Source organism: Pteropus medius, unplaced genomic scaffold, assembly GCF_902729225.1.
Source record: "Pteropus medius unplaced genomic scaffold, Ma_sr-lr_union100, whole genome shotgun sequence".
NCBI classification, from domain to species: Eukaryota; Metazoa; Chordata; class Mammalia; order Chiroptera; family Pteropodidae; genus Pteropus; species Pteropus medius.
In genome coordinates this window covers 7088933-7114345 of record NW_024349224.1, presented here as the reverse complement: position 1 = coordinate 7114345, position 25413 = coordinate 7088933, and the positions used below count along the sequence as shown (strand labels likewise).

Genomic DNA, 25413 nt, shown 5'->3' with positions numbered 1-25413 from the left:
TTTCTACCCCCATAGGGTTGCAATAACAAATAAAATAATGCATGTGTATTTTTCATAGAAAAGCACTCAAGAAACGGCACCTGTTAGGTATTACGTTGTGGAGCAGCTGAACTTTCTCAGTATAACAAAGAACCTTAGTAACCTTGCTAACGGTACAGCCATGATATTAGCTTCTGCAGCCCAGACCCTTGCAGCTGTTTAGCCAGATACCTGCACAGAAGGCTGTCTCTCAAGGGCCCTCAAGGGCATGAGCCACTGGGCAGGCCACAGGAGAAACGATGACCCTAGGCTTACCAAGGTCACCTCCAGAGTCCTGTCTCCCTCATCCCCTTCCCCACAAGCCCCCCCATGAGCTGCCTGAAGCAATAGACTACAAGAGCCAGAGGAGACCTCTGAAACACTCCCAGGCCTTAATTTGTTTTGTAACAGCTCCAGAATTTCTATAAGGGGGAGGGGGGTTAGCAGTGGCATCTGGTGGGAGGAAAAGGGTAAGGAGCTTACCCATTAATAGCAGCTGTGCTTAGAATGGCAAACCCACAATTCTCCCCTAGCTGTGTTTATTAGAGTGGCTTCTCTTGGGATGAGCGCAGTGGGGAACGTTGCAGGTGGGGGATGCGGACAGTAGTGTTGCTGATGGAGGTTCTGGGAAAAAGGACAAAGCTCCTCCTCTGGGTCATCTTTGGCCTTGACTTGGGTTTGTGACCTAATAGCTATGATGCCCTGGGCAAATCCCTTTTCTCTGGGCCTGTTTCTTCATCAATTAAAAAATGGGCTAATTATAGCCACCCCCCTCTTTAGGTTGTTGTAAAGCTTAAAAGAAGTGATGCATATACAGTGTCTGGCACATAATAAGCCTTCTATTAATGGAGAGGGATATTGTTATCAGTAGTGTTGGAATTGGGCTTATTGTTAATGAAGAAACTGAGACTCAAAGAGGAACCTTAAATAAGACTCTGCAGTTATAGGAACAGAATCACTGATGTTTCAGGGCTCCATGGGACAGAGGGACTCTAAGCTCACTGGCTCTGAGGGTCCCTTGCTGTTTATTTTTGCCGTTTTGACCTTTCTAGCAAATGTCACCTGTGCCCTGCAGTGAGCAGAGATTTAGACGTCCTAAGTTTCCTCTTCTGGCTGGGGCTGTGGCCCCTCTCTGGCTCTGCAGAAACAGGGGCAAACATCGCCACTCAATTGGTGTCTTTATTCACACCTGTTGACATTTCCCATGGGGAATTGTTGAAGGGCTAGGAGGGGAGGGCTGAGCGGGAAGTCATGGCTTGGTTTTCCTCCATCCAGTGGAGGAAGTGACAGGATACAGACATACTAAATAGAGTGAACAGGGAACCGTCGCTAGGTGGGCTGAGATGCATCGTGCAGTGACTGCAGACAGCCTGAGTCCTTCTGTCAGGAAAGGCGATTTCAAAGTGGAAAAATAAAAAATGATCGAAAGGAAAGAACAAAGTGCATACAAAGCAAACCACTAATGTAGGTAAGGCTCTAAGGCAGCCAACAGCGAGAAGCCAGGGGTCTGGGTGGCCTCCTGACCATGCCTCTCACCCACTGCCCCAGGCCAGGCCAGACTGTTGGGCCACTAGTGCCCTCTTGAGACAGTCTCTGTTGGCTCCGAGGGTGCTCTAAGCCACAGAAGGCTGTGGAGGCAGAAGGGCCAGAAGTGTGGCAGCACCAGGGCAGCCCATGGCAGGGCTGCATTGAGGATATCAAAGCATCTTTTGTGGGGTGGCTCTGGAGGGCTGGTGGGATACGGAGGGGGGAAGGGGCAGCTGGGAGGGGTACAGTCAGCACCTTTCCTTGGGCACAGGGCAGAGCCACTCTCCAGAATCTTAAATTACCAGGTGGGGATGAGAATTCTGATTAACCACAGAGCTGAAGGCTGCCAGGCCCTTCCGGGTCCTTTCCTGGTGCTCAGGGCCCGATGGGCAGAAGGTGATGGAGAAGCGGGGCCTGTGGGAACCGGCACCAGCTCAGCAACCCAGCCAATCAGATTTGATGCCTCCGAACTTGACGCTCTTCAGACTTTGGTTATCCAGCTTCAGATAAAACGCGCCCTTGAAGAAATAGCTATGACCTGGGATGAGAAAGAGGAGAGGCTGTAACCACCCCACCCTCAGACATTCTGGCACGTGGAATATTCTTGGGAACTTTGGAAGACTGTCTGCCATAGGCAAGAGGCTTTAAAACCAGAGAGGGATCCTTCAAGGCTGGAAGAAGAAATGGTTGTGGAAGTAAGCTCTCTGAGTCTCTGTTTCTTCATCTTTAAGATGAGGATAAAGATACCAACCTCTTAGGGCTTGTGGTGAGGATGAAGTTAGATAATATATGCTATTATTAATATAAATAACAGTACTCCACTGAGCACAATCACCGAACTAAACGCTTTCCACGTACGGAGGCAGCAAACCAGGAGGCCGCTCATCCTATTGGCTCACAGATGGGTTTTATTTGGCTCACGCACGGGTTTTATTTGGCTCACACACAGGTTTTATTTGGCTCGCACGCGTTTTTTGTTTTGTTTTGAATGCTGAAGAAGTTGCCAAAAATGTACACATGTGGAAATGTCACATGAAAATACAGATGTTTTGCTTCCTTTTTAAAAGAGATAGAACATCCAGCAACACTGGATCCTGTTCTAGGAGGGCAGCAATCATCGAGCAGAGAAGCAACTGTCCCCTGTAAATGAGCCACGTGCTCTCTGGTTCACCACAGACCCCACCACTCCCTACTGTCTGCCTTGCCCACTTCACTCTTTTGTGCTACTGGCTTGGCCTCTATGGGCTATGGAATTTGACTCCTAACATAGCTGATCTTGTTTACTTCCTTTAAAATCCTGGCACATAGTAGGTGCTCAACAGTGTTTATTCCTGAAGATAATCCTTAACCGAGCACCTGATTGCACACTGATTTTTGTTGGACATGTAAGACCTTTAGCCACTGGAGGTCAGGGCCATGTGCTTAACCAGCATCTAATAAGGGCTCAAAGAAAAGAAAAAAAAAACTCTTTGTGGAACTGAATTAAATTCTCCGCTAAAAGGCCAAACGAGACTGTTTCCAGGGCCCTAGAGAGCTCACATAAGATGTCAGGAATATGGTTTTCGAACTCCAAATTCTATCTCTCGATGATGCTGGTTGTTTTACTCAGTAAGGGACCAGGGGAAGACTGAGGATCTCTGCCACATCAGCAAGAAGGCATGGCAAAGTTTGTCCTGTCTCAAATGGAGCCATCCATCTGCTAATGGGAGGTAGACACAAGGCTTCCTGTGGAACCCAAAAGGGCCTGGATCAAACCCCAGAATGAATCCAGGGCACAGAGCTCTCGTTCCTCGCCCCCTGCAGGCCTCCTGCACCCCACCTCCCTGGCTCCAGGCCCTGTAGCTGTGAGGGGCCTCTTTGGGTCTTACTGCCTGGAGCCTGCTGAGTGAGCAGAGGTCAGGGGTCTGGATGCCTTCCCAGCACTGGGCTGAAGGGGCTGGTTTGTTTTCCCAGCCGGCACATACCTCTCTGCACAATGAGGGAGTGTGTGCTCGCAGGAGCTGGGCCCTGGCTGGGGGTGGGGAGTCTTAAGAAGCGGACAGAGGCCTGGGCAGCTTACCGCCACCTTGCAGGTCCACCACGGCGTCCAGGTTATCGGGGACAGCAGTCCAGGAGTCCGCGATGAGCTTGGGGAAGCCGGGATCCATTTTCTTCTTCACCTCATTGTATCTGCAAGGAACCAGACACGGTGAACCAGTGGGGCCTCCGTAAAGGCCACCCCTCTCCGGACCTGGATGGGAGGGCCCGGCTGATGGCTCGTGGGTGGGCCTGGGAAAGCAGACCTAGCCCTTCAGGGTGGCAGCCAGCTGGAGTGGGAAGACACGCTATCGGAACTGGGTCTGAATCCCAACTCCACCACTCGCTAATTATATGACCTTTACAGTCCCATAAAAACAATCTTGTGATTACTGCTAACATTTCAGCAGCATGTTAACCACTTTTCATTAACTTTTTCAATTATTATGACAATCCAATGATACCATAGGACTATTATCATATTACTCATGTTACAGACCAGACACTTAAAAATGGCACCCAGCTTCTAAGTGGTAATCACACCCACCCAGGCTTCTCTGGCTCCAGGGCTGCAGATATTCTCTGAGTCTGTTTCACCAGATGGGAGATGGGGTTCTATTTAATTTAATTTAATGCATTAATTAATGTATCTACGACATAAAATAACATAGGCAAATGTGCCTCTCCCCGTGTCTTGTGCTTGGTGGGTGTTTGGGAAATATCAGCTCCTTCACCAACTTTACTCCCTACTGCAGAGTGTGGAGCCCTGAGCTAGACGTCCAAGGACGGGGCCCACCCCATCGTCCTTTCTCTGGGTGGCTTGAACAAACTGCTGCTTTTTCATCTGGTGATGACGGTCCACATCCTGGATAATGATTTCAGCGGGACAGTGAGGTTACCGTGCAAAGTGGGGCACTGAGTCCAAGCCCTCCTGTTAGTCACAGGATGAACCTCTCGTCCCCTCTCCGCCCTGGCTGTGTAGTTATCCAGGGCCCTGCCTTTAATTTGAGTATTAGTTGGCATATTCTTCTTCCTGGCTAGCAACGCCTCTGTCTTTGACATTTTTTTGGAGAACTTTTTAAATGCTGCGGTCGTTTTGATTCTCTCCTTACACTCAACCTATTCATTATTCTATACATTTTTAATGAGATCCCAGCCCGTGCCTGTGGATATTGCAGTAAACAAGATAACATCTTGCTTTTGTGGTACTGATTTGCTAGACAAATCTCTATTTGAATGACATCTCGGTGACAGCCAAGCATTCCTGTACAGTGCCTCGCAGGTGACTTCTTCCCCATGCCCAGCCCTACCACCTCCACCCCAGATGCCAACAACAGCTTCCCCTCTGAGAGGCCTTCTACAGGGGTTGTTCCTCTCTGCCAAATACCCTGAGAATTGCCAGAAAAGCTTTCCTTAATCCCGGCCGCTTCATAAGACTTCTCGCCAAACCTAACATGCTTCTTCATGACCCGAGGTACCCAAATCAAGTATCCCAGCTCGAATCCCCAGCATTCCACGTGCATCACTTCCACAGACCTCACCAACGACATTCCCTAAAGTGATGACAGCTCAGAGCTAAGTGTCCTTGAACTCGCTCTCCTTTCTTTCTCTACCTACGGAAGGTAGGGAGGGCAGGAACCAACCCCATTTTACAGACGAGGAAACTGAGGCTCAGAGAAGCAAATCAATTTGCTTCCAAGTTCTTTTCTTCCAGGAAGAACATGGCATTGTGGTATCAGAAGATGCTGGCTCTGAAAGGGACCATCTCTCTTCACTTTCCTCTCTGTCCCCAGTCTCCTCCTACAGAGTTTTCCGCTCACTGGCACACCGTTTTTAAAGTTTTCTCCGCGACACTCTGTATTTCTCCTCTGACTGCAGAAACTGCAGTGGAAAGCGGGTGTTAAGAACACAATTTACGTCCCAGCTTTTCCACAGGTACATTCCTGAGGCACATCAGCCTCAGGTTCCACACCTGGAAAATGGGGCTAATAACAGTATCCACCTTAACTCAAAAATGCAGGTGACATGCACAGCCTCAAGCCCCAGGCCTGGAATACAGTACGGGGCTCATCATGAGAGCTATCTTTATTTTAGTCTAATGTGTTTATATCTCTTCCCCACAATCTACCGTAAACTCCATAAGACGGAAGTGACTATTTCTTAACCACCGTCTTCCAGCACCTAAGTGCCTGACACATAGGAGATATTGAATAGTATTTCAAGGCTTAGTGGAAGTTTCCAGAAGCAGGAGCTGAGCACCCCCTAGCATGAACTAGGGGAATCTCAGGCTGGGGGCAGCTGCTCTTGCTGTCAATGTGGGGATCTCTCTGTCTCCAGCAAGGTCATCTCTGAGGCCCCTGCAGACGCTGCACCAGGACCAATGTCTCAAGAACATTAACCATCTCTCCCGGGAGGGAACCCAGGTTGCCTTTTGGAAACCCAGCCCAGAAATTCTGACAGGCCCTGCAGCTCTGCCGCTTTTGAGGAAGTTTCACGGAGCTTCCTCTACAGAGTAAGCTGTCCATCCTGGACCCTGGCTCTGGGAGGTGAACTTGTTTCAGAAAAGGACTGGGAGGCAGATTAACTGCCGGAAACCCAGCAAATCACCGCTGCAGCCCGAGCGTGTGTGTGTGCGCGTGTGTGTGTGTGTGTGTGTGTGTGTGTGCGCATGTGCACACATAGGTGTGTAACTCATATTCACACGTGGCCACGTCTGTTCCTGCATGTTTACATACACAGAATGTGTTGGAGGGTGATTATACAAGTCCTTCCTGCACCTGATGCAGACACCAGGGTTCTATGATCTTAAGTTTCATGTCTCTGTGGGTCTGTGCCTCTCGCTGTCTGCATCCTAAGATGTGGAGACTCGGAGCAACTGCCATTCGCAGTGCACGCACAGGCCTGGGACAGTTCCGGAGCCCGTGGGCGGCGAGCCCGCCCCCTCGATTCCTAGCTGACTCAGTTCCTTCGTGAGGCTTGAGATGTCAATCAGCTTAAGTTGCTAAGTATCTTAGTAATACGTCTACGATTCCACCTTGACACGGGCAGCCTGGGAGACAAACAGCTTCTGAATGCAGGGCAGTGCGGGGCAGGCGTGGTAGGAGGAGAAAGGGGGAGAAGGAAGGGGCCTTGGGAAGGAAGCAGGATCAATTCAGGGGCGACAGACAAAGGGCCCGGATGCAGTGGCAGTGGGGACACTCGGAGGAAGGGTGGCTGAAGACACCCAACCACTCCTTCTCCACTGACCGAAGGGTACCGGAGAGGGAGACAGGGTTAGAGGACAGGAAACAGTTCCGATCCTGGCTCACTGGTCAACATACTTGCGTATAAATAACTTAGACACGTTATTTAATTTCTTTGGACCACAGTTGCCTTATCTGGGAAAAACAAAGCATTTTAATCAAACCCCTGAGGTCTGGGCTGCTTCTCACTGGCCATTCCTGGATACTGGGCTCCCTGACCCTTAGCCCTGACCATGGCTTCGCAAAATTCAATCCTTCCCTTTAGATGCCTCTATCACCCCCCTTTCTTGAGACCCCACTATCTCAGGTACCATGCAGAACAGTGAAGAACAGCATATTCTCTGGGAGCCAGAATTCCAGGGTTCAAATCCCAGCCCACCATTATCTGGCTTTAAGCTAGATACATAACCTCTCTGAAACTAAGTGTCCACACCTATAAAATGGGAATAATCATCATTAATACCCACCAAATAAGCCCTTGGAATAGTGTCTGACACATAACATCAGTAGTAGCAGCTGTCGTCTTTATTTCGATGACCCCCATCTTCAGGGAGTCACCTCGATTTGGGAAGCTCAAGAACAGACAGACATGGGCCCAATCAAAAGACTTCTGAGAAGGGAAAGGAGGTTCTAACTGGAACTGTGCCAGTAATGGCATTCTCCGGTGACTTCTCAAAGGGACTGCAGACCCGGCAAGTTAGAGACCAGAGACGGGTTGTCCGTGGCCCACCAGCCTCTGAACTTGACCCAGGAGGCACGAAGCCCAATGTGCTGCGTCCCTCCCTCCGCCCTCCCTTACCTCCAGAACTTGTCTCCAGCAAAGATGTATGTCTTCTTATTCTTGCTCCAGTTGAAGGCGGCATCCACACGTTCAACATCAGGAGGCAGCCCCAGGCTGGTCAGCGGCTTGGGGTACCCTCGCTCCAAGGTACTGGCTGAATAGACCCAGTATTCATTCCCTGGGGTGGAAGCAAAGGGTGTTTGGTGACAGATGCTGAAATGCCCCAGGTCAGCCTGTTCTTCCCACTGTCTATAGCCATTCTTAACGAGGACACGAGTCCCTGCTCACGTCCACATTCAGAGCCCCCAGATCTGTACACAGTTTTACAACTGGTTCCAATTGGAGCCTGGCCCGGGAGTGGAGTGGGGGATGAGTCTGGCTCTAGCTCTACTCACCAAGCCATGGCCGTGAAGTGCCACGCCTGCCACGAGGAGGCACCTTTTTCTAATTTGCACAAAGTACTGCCCCAGCCACAACCCATGATTGTTCTGGGTAGCAGGAAATGGGGAGCTGGCTGCTGGAACATGCATCCCCGGTGTTGGCCGAGCCTTTGGCTGCACCAGGAAGCCACTCCTGTGACCCCAGCTCAGACTGGCAGGGACTCTGCTGGTCCTCCCTCTCGAATCATAGCCCTTGCTGCGCCCCGCCCTCCCTTAAACAGCCTGGTCTTCTGTCTCCCCCACTAGTTTGTAAGCTCCATGAGGGCAGAGGCTGGGTCCCTGGCACATGGCAAGGGCTGGAATAAAGGTTGAATGAATGGGGTTTCCCAAATGTCAGCTATGTAACCCTACCCTGAAGGGTTTTTATCCTTTATAGAGACTCCTTGTATAATTATTTACTTAATATTTTGCTTTCAAGGAATTCACTTAAATATCTTTAGAAATAGTGTATTTTAAAATTTAAAAACGAAAACGAATTAGGTTTTTAAAAATGCTAAATAAAATTGTCACCTGCCGTAGGCTCTAGCATTAGAAAAGTGTGAAGAGACCCCAGCACTAAACCGCAATTTTCCTTCTAAAAAAGGAACCAAAAGAATTAAAAAGGTAATGAAATGTTTGCTTTGTGGGCCAATGCTATGTGATGCTGCTCTCAGATGAGAAATGATGGTTGGAAAAAATGGGTCTGTAAAGCAAGGGAGCACCCATTGGCACACAGGGACCGTGGTGATGAGCCCTGTTGAGCCGAGGGCCAGGCAGGACCCTTCCCACAGACCTGCAAAGAACACAGCCTTCTCCTCCTGTGGGGCCTCGTACACAGCATCGATCTTTTCCGGGAGCTCAGGCCAGAATGTGGCCACCAGTAGGGGCCCCATGGGCTTGTTCTGTGGTGTCACTGTCCGCCAAATGAACCTGAAGGGAGGAAGGGGACACCAGAAACCACACCTTCAGTCACCCTGCAGTTGTAACCACACGTGCCTCCCCAAGTCCATTCAGAGACAGCCGGCCATCACGCCCGGGAGGGGGGAAGCAAGATCAAAGGAGGGCTGGAGAAGGACTGTAGAATGGACACAGGCCCCTCTGCCAGCTGCCAAACTGGGGAGCGACCTCTTTGCTCCCCCTCTCGCTCCCTTGTCCGGGAAGCCTTCCTAACTATCTCTGTCCTCACTGGATTCCCCATTCTCCGAGCCTCTCAAAATCATCAACACCGAGTGCCTAGAAAAGTTGTTAGACTGTTTTTTTAAATGTCTTATCTCTCCTATTAGATTGGAAGCCAACTGAGGCAGAGGCTGATGGCACTCAAAAGCATTCCCTGAATTGAAATAGAATGGATTTGTATACTGTGGCAAGACTAAGAGTTATTGTTTATTGAGCGCCTACTAAGTACCAACACTTTATGTTTTGTGAAATGTATCCTCACAATATTGTACAACCTGTGCTCTCGGTGGTCTATCCAGCATCTATTATCTATTCATTTCTCTATCATCCTTCCTTACGGAACCCCTACATTTATGATTCATCCTTCCCGCAGGTGGACCCAACCCCCATTCTGGTTAGTTTAAGCCACTGGTTCTCAAAGTGTGATCCCCAGACCATCACCTGAGAACTCCTTAGAAATGTAAATTATTGCCGCCACCCCCACCGTCCGTCTCCCCCCCATCCCCTATCCCGCTACCGTCCCAAGACCTGCAGATCAGACTCTCTGGGCTTGGGATCCGGTAATCTGCATTTTAACAAGCCTTCCTAATTATTTTAACGCATGCCACAGTTTTAGAACCACTGGTCTAAGCTTATCAGAGCTTTAGCATTCCCTGGCAAGTGCTATTGATTCAGCAGTGGTCATGTGATTTATGTTGGCACAACGACATGGAAGAGACAGACTTGTACTTCATATGTGGAGATCTCTCTTTCTCTTTTTCTCTCTTTCTCCTGTTGGATGTGGACGAGGAAGCCAATAGCCCTAGCTTGTGACCATGAGGAACCCATCCAGCCTTAGGATGAAGTCAGTGCAGAGGACAGCACTGGGTAAAGTTATCATTAAGTCACTGGCCCTCTTTCTGTCCCTGGAGGCAGCCATAATCCTGGACTTCATACCACGTGAGAGCAATTTCTCACCATTGTTTAAGCTGGTTTGAGTCGGGGCTCTCTGATACTTGCAGCTAAAACATCCTAGTATCGGAAGGTATCACAATTCTTATTTGGCAAATGAAGCTCAGAGAGGTTCCCAGGATTTGCATCCACAGCCGATTCCGAAGTACGAGCTGAATCATCCTGCAGTACTGCCTTTCTCATGCCCCCTCCAGTGCCTAGCACCAATTTTCACACATGATTGGTGCTTAAATATTTGCCACGTAATTCAAGGACCCCATTAAACGCTCATCGACTTCCTTTTGAAAGTGTGATGGATCAGGCCAAGGATGTCTCCCCTCAGGACCTGGGCTCTGCAACCTGTTCTAGTCCGTGCATCTCAGATGAGCAGGTGTGGTTGGGGCCTTCCTCCGTGGGAAGTGCCCCAGGCCAAGACGGCGCTGGGAAGCGGGACCCTAGACTTACCTCTTCCCCCGCCCCCCTGGAATGGAGGCTGCAGGAGAGTGGGTTGGTCATTCGAGGACTGACAGTACCTGACTTCTCGTTGCGTTTGGAGTCTCCATTCTTGGCATCGCCCTGCAGGCGCCTGTGCCCCAGCACCCGGCCCCGTGCTGGCAGCAGAGAGGGGCCCTCTACAAAACTTGATGGAACATCTTCCAGCCTTGCCAGGCTCTCTGTTCCTCCCCATCTAAGCCAGGAACTTTCACATCTCTGTGGCTCAAACACCCTCCCAGCCTGTCAGCCCCATCACTGTTCATCCAAACCAGCTCCTCCTTAAAAGCCGTCTCAAGTGCTGCCTCACCCGTGGAGCCTCCCTGATCGGACGCGTTCTGGTAAAGGCTCTGCAACCATGATGCCTTCATTCTGCCACATATTACTGGCAGTTCTCTCTGCCTGTTTCCCAAACCAGACCGGTGAGGCTCAAACTTTCATGTGCCTCAGAGTCATCAGGGGGATTTGCTGAAATGCAGATTCCTGGGGCCCACTCTCAGAGGTTCCAGTCGGAGGGCCTGGGGGTGGGAGTGAAAACCCACTTTCGGCACGTACACCCTAGGGGGTTCTGGGGTAGAGGCCCCGTGGATCTCTCTGCGAACACTGACCTAGGCATTAAGCAGCCCCTTTGCTCCCAGCACATCATCCTCCACCCCAGGCTCCTAAAGCCTAGTGAAGTATTTGGCGCAGTCGATGCCAAGTAGTTACTCGTTGATAATAATGGCCAGTATGAATGAAGACACTCTGTGTCAGACACTGCTCTAAGCACTAAGCTCATCTCATCCTTAAAACAGCCCTATGAGATAGGCTAGAAAATTAGCCCCATTTTATAGATGAGGAAACTGAGGTGCAAGAATTACAAAGATGCATAATTAACACGCCCATGATCAAGCAACCAGGAGGTAGCAGATCCAGGACTCCAAGCCAGGCAATCTGGCTCCAGAACCCACTCTGTCAACTACCATGCTCTATGAATGGATGAATAGACAAATGGACAAACGGATGATGATGAATTGATAATAAATAACAGATGAGTAGATAATGGACGGATGGATAACGGATGGATGGATAGATGAACGAAAGATAGATGGACGGATAGATGTATATATGTATGTATGTACAGATGGATGATGGATGGATCCTTGATACAGTCTTAATACTGTCTGCCATTATCCAGGACTGCTAGGGCAGCGGGGTGAGTCTCAACCCTTGGTCATCTGAGTGGGGGGCCTTTATAGCATGAAGCATACCTCCTTTCTCAACCCTGTGGCTTCTCGCTCCCTATCCATAGAACAGTTTGGCCATTCAAGGTCAAGGCCATTCCAGGAGAAGGCCTGTGGTAGCCTGGATTGTTGTTTCGAATTCTTCCCTTTATCCCTCTTTTTAGAAATATACATCCATGTCAATCGATTTCCCTGTGACCCTATAGTACCACCCCCTGGAGCAGGCGTTGGGGCTGGGCCACGTGATTTGCTTCAGTTGATGGGATATTCTTAGACATGATGTGAGTGGAGGCTTTAGATGTGCCTGTGTGATCTGAGCTGGCCTCTTGTGCTTCTGCCATCTGCCAGGAGGAGCCACTAATCCCAGGAGAATGAGCTAACAGCAGAGCACAGCTACTTCACACTGCAAGTCGAAGCCAAGACACCTAGTAGACCCACAGACTAGAAGAAGGCAAAAGAAATAACCCTGTTGGTAAACCACTGAGATCTGGAAATTGTCTGACACGTAGCAAAAACTGTCTACTACACAGGCCATTCTGTGAAGTCCCCAGTGGGGTCCAAGCACAGGGGGGTGGGGGGAGGCACACGAATAATGAGGATGGAGCAGGGGGCAAGGGACAAGAAGGACAAGCAGCAAGCTACTCACTCACCGGTCCTTAAAGAAGAAAATCTCCCCACGGATCTGAGCGATGCCATCAAAGATGATGTCCTGTGTGCACAGCTCTGGAGTGACTGGTCCCAGCGTGGGGGTGGGGCCGGTGCCAGTGCCAGCGTCAGTGTCAGGGGACACCCCTGGGGGGGGACACCCGACTTCAGACTCTTCCCAGCTCCAGGGCTTCTCCCCACCAGGCCGAGCCCCGAGGGCCACCCGCCCGGCCTGGCCGCAGTGTGAGCCCGGGCGAGAGAGGGAGATGAGGCCCGGACGTGGAGAGGGGGCCGCGAAGAAAACTCGGGGTCCCAGGGCCCTTCGCATGTCATGTTAATCACTCCCGGTTCACAGACGAGGAAACCGAGTCCACGGAGGTAAAGACCTGCTCTGGCTCTTGCGGCTGGTGAGTGGCAGAGGTGGCACTAGAGCCTGGCGCCTCTCACTCTGTCTCGGGGCCTCTCCAAGTCCAGTGTTCCCCCAGCTTTATGGCTCAAGCCCACGTCCACTGTTTTGGCGTGGTCCAGGTACGATTATATACCTTTTTCTCTTTTAATGAACTTACTTTTTAAACTCTAGCTTCATTGCAAGCACTAATAATAAACTAGTCGTCAGTCTTAGGGACTCGTTATACTGTTCCTGTTACCCATGAAAATAAAAGAACCATTAAGAACAGTAGAAACATGCGCCCCTGTATCATTAAGGTCGCTCCACACAGTGGGAAATCCTACCCTGTGTTTAGCTAATCCTCCTGGATCCTAAACCTAACTTGGTTGCTGACAACTGGTGACCCTAAGCCAGAAAGACTACCTTTTTCGGGCCTCAGTTCACTCCCCTAGAAGATGGAGACCCCCTTTCTGCCCAGCCTGCCTGGCAGTGTGGAGCTGGGGAGCCAAGAGGGCTGTTAACCTGACGTTACTTGGAAAGAAAAGGGACGGTCCTAGAGTCCCCTTGGAGTGTCGCTCTGACCCCCGCAGAGCAGGTCGACACTCCAGCCTCCTGCCCTTGCTTCCTGCAATCCTGGGGAGAGGAGACCTTGCTGGTGTCACCCCTGGGCCTCCGTCCCAGGTTGCGTGGACTCCCAGCCCCTGCCCGCAGCCCTAATCTGAGGCTTACCGTAGAGGTCTTGAATGCCCTTGATGTCATCCTGGGACAGGCGGAAGTTCTTGGTGTAGGTGTAAATGGGTGCCATCAGGGCTCCCGGGTCCTCTGAGTGCTCCAAGCCCATGGCGTGGCCAAACTCATGGGCTGCCACCAGGAACAGGCTGTATCCTGAGGGTCGCAGGGATGGGAGGGGGGCAGAAAGAAAGGGAGAGGGAGGAGTGAGGCCCTGTCACTGGTGATGGAGACCTCCGAGGACACCCCACAGTGGGACTGAGAGTCCTGGAAAAGACACATACTGATTTTTCCTTCTCCTGAGAATTCTAGGATTAACAGACTATGTCTATTTTCTTCACACAGGGTCAGCCAAAGTCCCCTTGTCCCTCTCCAGGGCAGGCTGCACGTGCACTATAAAGGAGAAGGAGCAGCGTTTGCAAATCCTCTACCTAAAGTCCCGTTTGTTAAAAATCATGCTTTGTGGCTTTTTATGCTTCTCTCTACAGAACAGGGCAAAACCTGCTCCAAATAGGGTCTCCAAAGAGGTAGGAGAGTGAGGACAGGCTGGCCCCAAGGGTCTGCCACGCCTGCGCCAGGGAGAGCAGTAAAACCATTCCCGGGATGAGGCTCAGACCCAGACAGCAGGAAAACCCTACATGTCACCCTATTGTGGGTTGAATTGTGTCCCCCCAAAAGATAAGTCCTAACCCTAGTATCTACGAAAGGTGACTTTATCCAGAAACAGGTTCTTTGCAGAGATAATTAAGATGTAAGTTAAAACGAGGTCATATCGGTGTAGGGCGAGCCCTTTATCCAATACCACTCATTCCCTTGTAAGAAGCAGCACAGAGACGAACACGGAGGAGAAAAGGCCACGTTATGACAGTGGCAGGAGATAGTGACGCAACCTTCAGAGGCCATGTGGTCCTACCAGAAACCCTGATTTCAGACTTTGAGCCTCCAGGAGGACGAGAAAGTAAACTGCCACTGTTTTAAGCCACGCAGTTTGGGGAACTTTGCTGGGAAAGCCCCAGGAGACTACTACACAGGCCGGGCGCACCGTGCCGGCCCGGAGCCCCAAACCATTCAGGAGGAGGGAGAATCCCCCTCGTTTAGGCAGAAGCTGAAGCACAGCAGGTAAAACCAGGATTTGTCCTAGCATGGCACTGGATGAGGGATAAGAAAAACTCCTCCGGTCAGCCGCTGCCTGTCGGCTTTCTCCAAGTTCCATCTCATTGTGAATAAAAGGAAGAAAAGTAACAAGAGAGGCTGGCCTGTTTCTGGCCAGCCCTGGACCAGCCCTCTCGCCTGGCCACCTTGGGCCATCAGTGAGCCCGACGACCGTGATGCTCGAGTGGGCACGTCACCCTGCTCACTGCCCTGGCCCCACGGCCTCTCTCCCGGTCACTCTCTCAGCCCGGCCTATGAGTCTGGGAGGACAGAGAGCTGCCTCGGCTGGCTGGCTGTGTCCTTGGCATGCAGCGCTGACAAGGACCCCCCATCCTCAACTTGGCAAAGGGTGGAGCTGCGGGGGCCGGGAGGGCTCTGGGGCTCTCCGGAGCTGCGTGGAGGGTGGGGCTGGAGCCAGGACGAGGGCCTCCTGTGCCCTGTCTTCTCCCGCCCGCCCAGCTCCTTGGAGGCAGCTGTCTGTTGGAGCGGGAACACCTCGTAGGAGAGCACCCGAGCCCGGCATCGTGACATTTTGGGTGGTCTCAGAGGAAAGAGGTACCGGGGTGGATGGGGTCTTATTTTAGAGGCCAGGCCTCTGCCCCGATGGGCACACATCCAGCAAGAACGAGCAGAGTCTCTGCCATGGGCGGGTCTGGGGTGGGCAGTGTCCTCCACCACAGAGAGGCGGGGCCTCTGCCAGGCTGAGTGGGTGTGTGGGGGGCACTGTCTAAGCCTGGGGTGGGTGGAGATGCGGGAGGGTCTGCAGCCCAGACGTGGGGGGCGGTGCCCGGTGTGTCTGCCCGGCGGCCGGAGCCGGTACCTTGGTCGGGGCAGAAGCCCCACTTGCGGTCGTCGTCGTAGCTGTCTGTGGTCGAGCACCACAGCTTCCCGTCCCCGCGGCCTTCGCTGGTGCAGCGCTCGTGCTTTTTGCCCAGGAAGGTGAAGGGGAAAACGCAGGAGGCGCCTTCCGAGTTCCCGCCAACGGTGGACATGACTGCGGAGTCAGGGACACGGGTCAGGGGCGGCGCGGAGCCCGGGCCCCCCGCCGCCAGGAACGACGGCATTCACTGGACGGTAACGAGCCACCCTGAGCACTCGCTCCGTCCCGGGCACGGGGTCCCGTGCTTTATAAACTCCCACCCCCTCACGACGCCCCTGCCCAGTGGGGACCACTTCGAGGATGGGAAAACGGGAGCTCAGAGCGATGAAGAACTCGCCCGAGCAGACACCGCTGGGAAGGCTCAGGGCCGGGTGTCAAACCCACAGCTCTCGCTGGCCTCCCACGGGTGGGGGCGGAGGCGCCACAGGCAAAGGGAACTGGGCAGAGCTGATGGTGCCCACACACTTCCCTAGACCTGGGCTCCATCACTCAGGGTCCTACGGAGACCTATCTGTGTCTCCGGCAAAAAGCGGGTGCTCAGTAAATACCTGCGGGAGGACGGGGAGGAGGAAGGATGGAAAGAAGGAGGAAGGAAGGCAGAAGAGTCCTTACTGAGAGCGAAAGGCAGGGACGAGACTTCGAGATCAAACAGAGGGAGAGAGGTAGTTGTCAGGGAGGCTGAGAGAGTGTGGGTCATTCAGAGACGGTCCCGGGCGGGCCTGACACTAAGCGTCACCGATTTTGCTAACTGGCTGTTGATGGCCAATGTCTGTTCTGATTTCGGTGCCTCTGCTGTACCTGCCGCTAGGTATTCTGACTGGGACCCTGTCCCCCCATCTCGGGGAAAGGAGCTTGGGGGCTCTTGTGTGTTTCCCATCAGAAGGCAGGGGCCCGGCCCCGAGGGGCAGGGGCGGCAGCGACACCCACCGGTCTCCGGGCAGAAGCCGTACTTCTTGTCACGGTCGTAGTCCTCCGTGGTGCTGCACCAGCGGTAGCCGTCCGTGCGGCCCTCCGTGGTGCAGCTGTTGTAGCTGGTGCCCTGGAAACGGAACGGGAACTTGCAGGGCTGTCCGTCGGCATTGCCACCTAGGGTGAGCAGGGCTGGGGGTGCGGAGAGAGGGGGGGTTGCGAATGTGAGAGGGGCCACCCACCTGCCCGCCCGAAAGTCAGCTGGGCGCACGGCCGGCTGGCCACCAACCTGCCAGTTCACACCAGGGAGGCTGTAGCATTGTTAAAATAGTAAAAATAATCTATAGTGCTTGGTAAATTGCTGATTCTCTGAGCTCCTGGGGACCAGCCCTGGCTTCCTGGCCAACGCCATCCTTCCTCTGGGACCTTATGGACTCCCTCCCACCCACGGTGACTTGGTAAACACATGGCACACAGCAGGGGCCTCCAGAACCCTGCCGCGGCCCCAAGGTCACTGTCCACTCTGCCTGGTCTACGCCCACACTGTGCGGATCGCTAAAGATATCATCCAGGATGGCAAGAGTCTCTCCGTTTGATGGACGGGGAAACTGAGGCACTGAGAGAGCTGGTTCTAGGACTGCTCGCGGTCACATAACTAGGAGAACTAAATGAGGGGGTGCACCTGAAAACTACAAAACAGGCCAATCTCGATCTCTCTATTGCTCACTGTCACGCGCGCCTGCCCACACACGCGCACACACACCCAGCTTCACCTCTGTTCAACCCCAGGCGCTTTCCTGGATGGCTCTGCTGTGGTCTCAGCAGGAGGAGGAGGGGAGAGGGGTGGAGGAGGTGCCTTTGGGAACCTTTTATTACACACCCCAGGCTCCCATTCTGATCTCCCCAAGACAGGAACCACGACTGGAAGATTTGGGGAGAGAGTGGGAGGGATTCAGAGTCTGGGCTTGTCTCTCGTGGGTTCTCCGCCTGCTCCCCATGCCCTCAACTACCCTGAAGCTACAAAATGGTATGTTTCTGGAATTGCCAACTAGCAAAACCACAAGTGCGTAACAAAGACCATCTGTGCACAGCAGCGCCAGAGGTGACCTCACCAGCCCGTTAACTCCCCCATGACCAGAACGGAACCCAGGCCCTGGCCCCCCATTACGGGACCTGGGCCCCTTATCCTCACTGCTCCCCTCTCCCCAATCTAGAGATCTTCTGCAACGCCAGAAACAACAAGATGGGGGGAAGAGGCCGAACTGAGGCCAGAGGCCTTGGTGATCACCAAGCAGGTAGAGACAAAGTGTTAACCTCCCCCGGAGGCCAGCCTCCCCATGTGGCCTCCCATGAGCCGCAATTCTACCTCACAGGAAGCCCCCACGTCCTTTCAGAGCCTGCCCCCAACAAGGATGAAGAGGAGCAGACATTGACTCAGCAGTCAGGAGGGGCTGAGTAACCAGAACCTCTGCCCCGAGACCCAAACTCGTGTGTGTGTGCGTCCTCACATCTGGCTACAGACCCAGGACATGGCTGATGTCCAAGGTAGGGAAAAACCCTTCCCAAACTTATGAATTACAGCTGTTTCCACTCCTATCACTGAGGCATTCTGTTCTAATCACAAGGGCTGACACGCGGGAGGGTTAACGCCCCCTGAATCCCTCCTGGGAAATGCAACGTACATAAAATATTCCTGCTTAAAACTTCTGACTTATTCATGGTCCATGGCTTGAACGCATACTTAATGCAAAGCATCACATGAGCTTTGGCACGAGAAGCATAAACAGAAACACAAGTAACTCGCCATCGGTCCCTCTCCTTCGTCAAGATGGCCGGTGGTCAGTGTTCAGTTGCACTGGAGCCAGAGAGAGTCGCGAACGTGTAAAATTATAGCCCAAAAGACAGACGTGCATATAGCTCAAGGAGTCTTTATGGGATGGGGAGAAAGAAGTATTTAGAAAAATGTCTGCATGTTCTTCCTTTTCCTCCAAAATGTTCTGGGCTCTCAGTTTCCAGCATCACCAGATATGACGACCTGACCAAATACGAAGTTATACACACCATCGTTTCATGATTTCTGATTAAGAAGTCTGATTAAGAAGGATACTTTTTAAAAGGATTGAGTGTGTATGTCTATGCCCATCCTCCTTAAAAAAATTTCCCTGTACATGGCTTTAAAATATCCAAAAATTTTATGTCTCAAGCATTGACAAACACATGCACACAAATACTAAGTCATGCCTAAGGCCTTTGCCAAGACACAGAGTTGCAGACACAAGCAAAGAGAGACCAAGAGAAGCAGATGGGACAGTCTCCATGTATAAATACACACAGACACACACAGACACAGACACACACAGACACACACAGACACACACACACAGTAGCAGAGTTGGCATCAGAACCAGGAGTAATGGCTGAAATTCCAGGAGTCAGTATCCCCAAGCCAGGTTGGGTACCAGCCTTGGTATCTGAGTCCTGCCCCGCAATCGCACTGCTAGGCTTCCGATTCACCCCTAAGCCTCTCCTCATGCCCTTGCACCCACCAATCCTGACTGGAGGGTAGAAGGTGGCTCTAGAGAGAACCGCTGGGCATTTGAATAGTCCTCAATTCCTTCCAAGGTATGTCGGACAAAAATATTTAGCACCCCAAACCCATGATTTCACAAACATGCTAACGGTGAGCCTTAAAATAGAATCGATTGAATGAAAGCATTAAGTAAATTACTGTGCAGGTGAGAGGGACAGTGGGTTTGAAGGAAGGTGGGGGGACAGTGGGTTTGAAGGAAGTTGGGGGGGTGCCAGGCCTGGGGAGCGTGGATGGTGGGGGAGAGCGGGCAGCCCGGGAAGGCTGCAGGCTGAGGTGCGGAGCCTGGAGCCAGACGGACTCACCTTCATGGGGGCAGAAACCATATTTGCCATCCTTGTCGAAGTTGTAGGTGGTGGAGCACCAGAGGAAGCCGTCGCTGCGGCCCGAGTCCGTGCAGCTGGTGTACTCCTTGCCGTTGAACAGGAAAGGGAACTTACAGAACTCCCCGTCAGCGTTCCCGTACTTCACACGGACCACTGAGGGGCGACAGAGGGTGGGTGAACCTCTCCAGGCCTTTCTTTGGAGACCAGGACCATGTGACTCCCCTCCCACCCTATGTCTCTGGTCCCATCGGAGCAAGGAGAGGTGTCCAAGGCTTCCAGGGAAGGCACAGTCCTTGTTGCTAGGTTACAGGAAGACAGACATGCAGAGGACCGGAGAGGAGAACTGGGCATGCGGATGGTCCCTTTCTTACCTTGCCCTTCTCCCAAGGTCCACATCTCATCGTCATCAAAGTGGGAGTCTCCCCCAACACCAGGACCCGGGGCAAAGGCGTGTGCCAAGAGTCCGTCCTTGCCATCAAAGGGGTACCCATCACCATGCTCTGAAATACACCGGGTCTCAGCTTCCAGCTGCCCCATCTGGGCCCTGAAACCCAGCCACACCTCATCCAAAGCTGGGGCCTTTAGCCCACCTGGCATCTGTCCCCTGTCCTGTTGGAGTCATCCAGGACTGGGGATACAGCAAGTCAGTAGAGAGTTTGTTTGTCACCATCCAAGGATCTACAATGTTCCCTCAAGTCTGTCACTAATACCTGCAGCACTAACCCCATGCCTACTGTCCACCCAGGTCCCTACCACCCACCCACGTGCCCACATTCTTTCCTGTGCTGTGCTATTTACCTACAACACTATCCTACCCTCAATGTCTACACTACCTACCTCCAGGTCTACACTACTGCCAGCTGGTGTCCACACCAATCCACTTGACGCTGCTGACCCCGGGTTCTATTCCATTTACCGTCATGTCTACACTGCTCCACTGCTTCCGACCCACCCTCACACCTAGAGACCCTCGGTGTCTACCAGTTACCCCACAGAGCTTTCTGTGACCACGGGCTGCTCTTCTTTTTTTGCTGTTCAATTCAGAAACAACGAGGCCCATACGACCACCGAGCACATGAGACATGGCTAATGAGACTGAGAAACTGAATTTTAAGTTTTACTCAATTGTGATCAATTGAAATGTAAGCAGCCCTGTGTTGCTAGGGCCTACCACATTGGACAGCGCGGGAAGACCACTCGCTTTGTTTTATACTGCCTCCAGGGACCACCCAGTGTCCCGTCGTCTGTCCTCACATCCACGTGGCTCTCCAGCGTCTGCCCCTTTTGCTCGAACTCAGCTGCCCACAAGACCCTGTGCCTCTAAATCAGCCAGATCGCCGCCTCTCCACCCGGTCTCTGCACTGAACCCCTGCCGACTCCCGTTCTGCCTACCCCAGCGGCCGAAGTTGATCATGATGTCAGCCTCTCCATCGTGGATACGAGAAAACTGTAGAGGGGTCACATCACTCCAGACTTGGAAGGCACGAGAGAAGGCGTCATCCACCGTCTCGGGATCGAGATCAGGCGTGTAGCCGATGATCCTGGAGGTGGGAGAAATGCACGTGAGCGTGTATGCGTGTGTGCGAGTGTGTGTATATGCGACCGTGTCAGTGCATGAATGTGTGCACGGGGGGTATGTGTGTACAGATGTGAGAGTGTGTGTATGTGCATACGCATGGGAGAGGTGCGGGAGTGTGTGCACGTGAGTGTGCATGCATGTGCAGGTCTACGCGGGTGCGTGCTGAGCACAGCTCACTGGGAGACCGGCCTGCCCAGAAAGCCTTGCCGTCCCGTGCAGTCCCAGACCAAGCCACATCTTCCGATCCTGTCTCAGGACGCTCATCTCTCCCTTCTGGCTTGGGGCGGGGAGAAGACACACATAGGAGCATAAATAGAGCACATGGGACACAGGCCAGAGCCCTCATCCTTGGAATCCAGCATGAGCCATACAGAACAGAGCTCTCAGACCAATCAGCAACCAATTATAACAAGTCTATAATATAAACCCAGTCAGCGACCAATCATCACAATCCCTCCATCTGACCCAAGGACCTCCTCTAGGAATAATAGTGACTAGCATCTATGACACTGTTACACTGTGAAAACCCTTTCTATATGTGATGCAGCTTAGTTCCCAACCCATCCATGAGGCAGGTTTTATTTTAGCCCCACTTTGGAGATCAGAAAGCCAAGGCTCAGGGTCTGTAAAATAAGTAGCCCAATGCCCCACGCCTAGCGAGTGTGAGATTCAAGTCCAAGTCCGTCCGACTCCGGTTCCTAAGAACTTTGTACACCAACTCCTTAAGATGCCAGGTCCTCATAACACACCTCCTGGGTCCCCAGAGTGGGAAGAGGCACGAGGAGACCCTGTGTGCCATAGCCCAGAGGCCCCGCTGTCCCCAGCCCCGCCTCGGCACCTGTACGTGATCTGGTTCTTGTCCCACTTGGGCTTGCGGGGGAAGAAGTTGTAGTTGGCCACGTCGGGGTTACCGCAGCGTGGCTTCCGCATCGTCTCGATGGTGCGCTGGTCCAGGGCGCCCGTCTGGGGCAGCCCGAAGAACTTCTGCATCTTCTTCAGCTTGTCCTTCAGCACGAACAGGTTGCACCTCTCCTTGGGGCAGCCGTAGTAAGTGTTCAGGTATTGCTGGAAGGAATGAGCACCAGAGACAGGTGAGGATGGCGCAATACTGACCAGAGCCGGCAGCGGTAACTAGTCCCCAGCCCAGCCCAGCCCAGCCCAGCCCCAAGCCCACCCAGGACATAACCCAGGCACCCGAGGGCACTGAGTGGAGTCTTGGGTTCCCAAACCAGCTCTGACACCCAATAGCTGAGTGACACAACAGCTGTAGGGAACAAGGCTACCGTGCGTTGGGTGCCTACTATACACCCAGGCACTTAAGTCAGCATGGAACTCTAACGCTCATGGTAACGCTATGATGGAGTTATTATTACGGTCCACATCGTTCGGAGGAATAAACTGAAGGACAGAGAGATTAAGAAAGTTGCCTAAAATCATACAGCTCACTGATGGCAGAGCTGGGTCTGGACCCAAGCAATGTGGCTCCAGAACCGCGCTCAGAACTGGAACTCTCCGCCACCTTTCTTTACCACCACCGTCACTTCTAATCCACCTAACCGCTGATGACCTAAGGATTATTGTCTTCGCTTTTCTTATACAGAGATCCAGGGGCTACGCGCATGGCCTCCAGGAGCAGAGAGACCTGGGTTCAAATCCTGAATGGATCATTTCCAAAAAGAAAGCGGTCCCATCCTTCAGGGCAGTGCAGCGGCTCGGCCCAAACTGAGGCCAGAACCAAACAGGCCCCTGCAGAGCGTCAGCGATCAACCCGCTCTTTTATTTGTCCGACAAATACTTTTTGACACCTCTCATGTTTCCGTGCTGGTGCCAGGATAAACTGGTGAACACGATGGATGTTTCCAGTCTCTAGGGTTCAAATCCCAGTGTGAGAAGGCTGATGAACCAGAAATAAATGCGAAATTAAATACGCGACGAGTGCTGCATTTAAATAGTGAAAGGGGCCAAGAGACCTTATTAAAGGGCCCTAACCTTGTTGGGGGGGAAGGTGGTTAATAAAAGGAAGATACAGGGAATAATAATAATAATAACTGATACCTATCGAGTGCTTACCATGCGCCACTGCAGAGTGTCTAAGGTTACCTCTCTGTTAACAGGTACCATTTTCATCCTCAGTTGGCAGAAGAAGCTGAGCCCGAGCGGTTAAGTCCCTCGCCTCAGCTCACTAGGCCAGCTGGTTAGTGCACTCAGGGATTTTCAAGCCAGTAGTCTAAGCCCAGAGCCCGCTTCTCAAGCCTCCCACTGCACTGCCTCTGGGCCAGGCTGACTTCCAGGTGCTGGGGCAGATGCGCAGACCCAGGTAGCTCTGTCAATTTTCTAAAGCTGCCTGCTGGCCCACAACCAGCAGCCACATACACCGCGATGGCAGACGGCTTCTGACTCGTGAGAAAAGTAGCCCCTTAAAAACATTTATCCAGAGGAGACAGAGGCTTATATGCAGGAACGGAGCAGGGAGAGGTGTCACAGCCTGAGGAGGGGGTCTTGTCTTGGGCAGATTGGGGACCAGGCTGAAGAAGAATAGAGGATTTCTAGGGAGCTAAAGCAATAACGGAGCAGATGTCTTGTTAGCTAGAAGGGACATTTTGAGGGGTCACCAGTTCGAGGCGCTGCCGGGGTGAGGGGTAGCGCCCTTCCGCTGCCCCCCAGCCCCGCTTGTGCAACCCTGCGGCCTGGGCGCCCCTCGAGCCAGGCGCACGCGCCCACAGAGCAACATCTGAGCCGCAGCTTGGAGCCCCGCCAGGAGGGAGGGCTCGCTGGCCACTGTCCCACCCGCGGGGCTGCTCCGCCCCCGCCCCATGCGCCGGGCCTCCTGCGCCTGCCCTCCCTCCGCCCTGCCGGCCACCTCTCTCCCTTCTTCCTACCCCTTTGCAGAAGTTCGAGGAAACTTTCCTAAGTTCCTTGACCCTCCTGGCCGACATCCACTTCAGGCAGGTAAAAAAAAAAAAAAAAAAAAAAAAAAAAAAAGACGCGCTCTCCGCTTTCCTCCTTCCCCAAATGTCCCCTCGAGCGCTTTGTCCAAGGCCCCTCTCCAGATGTGTGCCAAAGGTTCTCCAATCTTTGCCAAGTCCCTCTTGGCCCACAGCTCCCAACCTCCTGTGTGCAAGAGTTTACCCAAATGCGTGGCAAAGGACCCCCTTCCGAGGGCGCTGCAGAGGGTTACAAAGACCCTCCACTGTTTGCAAAAGCGACCCCTGTGGGCCTTTTGCCAAAGGCTTACCAAAAAGCTTGGCCTTGTTAGCCAACCCTCACGGGTCCAAAAGTTGTTCAAAGCCGACCCCCCCATGTCCCCAGATGCCTTAGTTAATGTCCCCGTTATTTACAAGCGCCTTTGGCTGTTTGCTAAAGCGCCTCCCTTCCTTCCCTGCGCGTTGCTCGCCTCCCTGCTATGTCGTGCAACTTGCCAAGTTGCTTATCGAAGGTCTTCTCCACTTTCCAAAGCTCCCCGACGGTTTCCAAAACAGGTCCCTCCTGCAGCTGGCCAAAGACCCCCGCCACCACTCCTCCCCATCTCCCTCCCCACCCCAAGCTGCTGTTTACTGAAGCCCCTCCCCCACGGTGTGTGCTCCCCCCGGGGATGGGTGAAGGGAGGTGTGGTGGGGAGACCCCCATCCTCCGCCTCCGAAGTTTGTCTCAACGTGGCTCTTTGAGGCTCGCGGAGCAACTCACCACAGCCAACTCTTTGTCCGTTTTGGGGGCGACATCTCCAGGGAACTTGATGATGGGCGATGGCCGAGCGGCGGCGCGGCCCAACAGGCAGCCCAGGACGCACAGCGCCCGCAGAGGGCCGGCGAGCGCGCCCCGGGCCCCTCGCGCCTCGGTCATTGCGCTCCCGGGCCCCGCGCGTCGCCGGGAGGTCGCTGGCTCGGTGCGTGTGACCGCTCAGTCGCCGCCTGGCTGGCCCTCGTTCGGCCGCGCCGCGCTGCGCTCCGAGGGACCGCGCGAGTCGGTGGCCTCGGCTTTGCCCGGCTCAGAGGCGCATGGTCCGGCCCTCCGCACCCCGGCCTGCGCCGCCGCCGCCGCCGCCCGTGCTCGCGGGTCCTGGAGTCCCTTTGTATGTTTAAAGCCCCAGATGCGCAGCCTCCAGCCACCGCCGGAGGAAGTCTGCATGCAGCGGAAACAAGGGAGGGCAGCCGCCAGATGTGGCCGGCTGGGCTGGGAGGGCGCTGGCAGTGCGGGGAGGTGGTGGGGCGCACTCGGGCCCGCCCTGCGCTGCACCACTCCCCCCTCGCCCTCCTCTTTTATCCTCTTCTCCTTTCTCCGCCTCTTCTCCGCCGCCTGCCGCTCCAGGCCTCCGTGTGCAGCATCGGGGCGCGACCTCCCTACCCCTACCCCCGATCCGGGCACAAAGCCTGAGGACCCCCTGCGGGGAAACATCT

At 53.3% G+C, this 25413-nt stretch overlaps 1 protein-coding gene across 2 annotated transcripts; it reads right to left on the bottom strand.

Moving 5' to 3' along the window:
* Window positions 1-1179: 1179 nt before the first annotated feature.
* Window positions 1180-25144, bottom strand: MMP2 (matrix metallopeptidase 2). Of its 2 annotated transcripts, none has more exons than XM_039880907.1 (13): window positions 24704-25144; window positions 21858-22084; window positions 20833-20981; window positions 19812-19940; window positions 19420-19593; window positions 16546-16719; window positions 15559-15732; window positions 13587-13742; window positions 12475-12616; window positions 8797-8933; window positions 7603-7762; window positions 3605-3714; window positions 1180-2083 (listed from the first exon to the last, which is right to left on the bottom strand). In XM_039880907.1, the coding sequence occupies exons 1-13, from the start codon at window positions 24857-24859 to the stop codon at window positions 1980-1982; spliced, it is 1992 nt and encodes a 663-aa protein (XP_039736841.1). In that variant the 5' UTR covers window positions 24860-25144; the 3' UTR covers window positions 1180-1979. The 2 variants fall into 2 exon arrangements, with proteins under 2 accessions (XP_039736841.1, XP_039736842.1); XM_039880908.1 differs by lacking the exon at window positions 1180-2083 and adding an exon at window positions 3230-3270 and having other exon boundaries at window positions 24704-24893.
* Window positions 25145-25413: the final 269 nt, after the last annotated feature.

Bases quoted from the DNA above. Each gene is read 5' to 3' on its own strand.
- MMP2 (XM_039880907.1), bottom strand. From the start codon at position 24,859: ATGACCGAGGCGCGAGGGGCCCGGGGCGCGCTCGCCGGCCCTCTGCGG. The intron at 16,720-19,419 runs GTGAGTCCGTCT...CCGCACCCCCAG, and splicing joins TGGTTTCTGCCCCCATGAAG to CCCTGCTCACCCTAGGTGGC. The intron at 12,617-13,586 runs GTAAGCCTCAGA...GTCCCCCCCCAG, and splicing joins GGGCATTCAAGACCTCTACG to GGGTGTCCCCTGACACTGAC.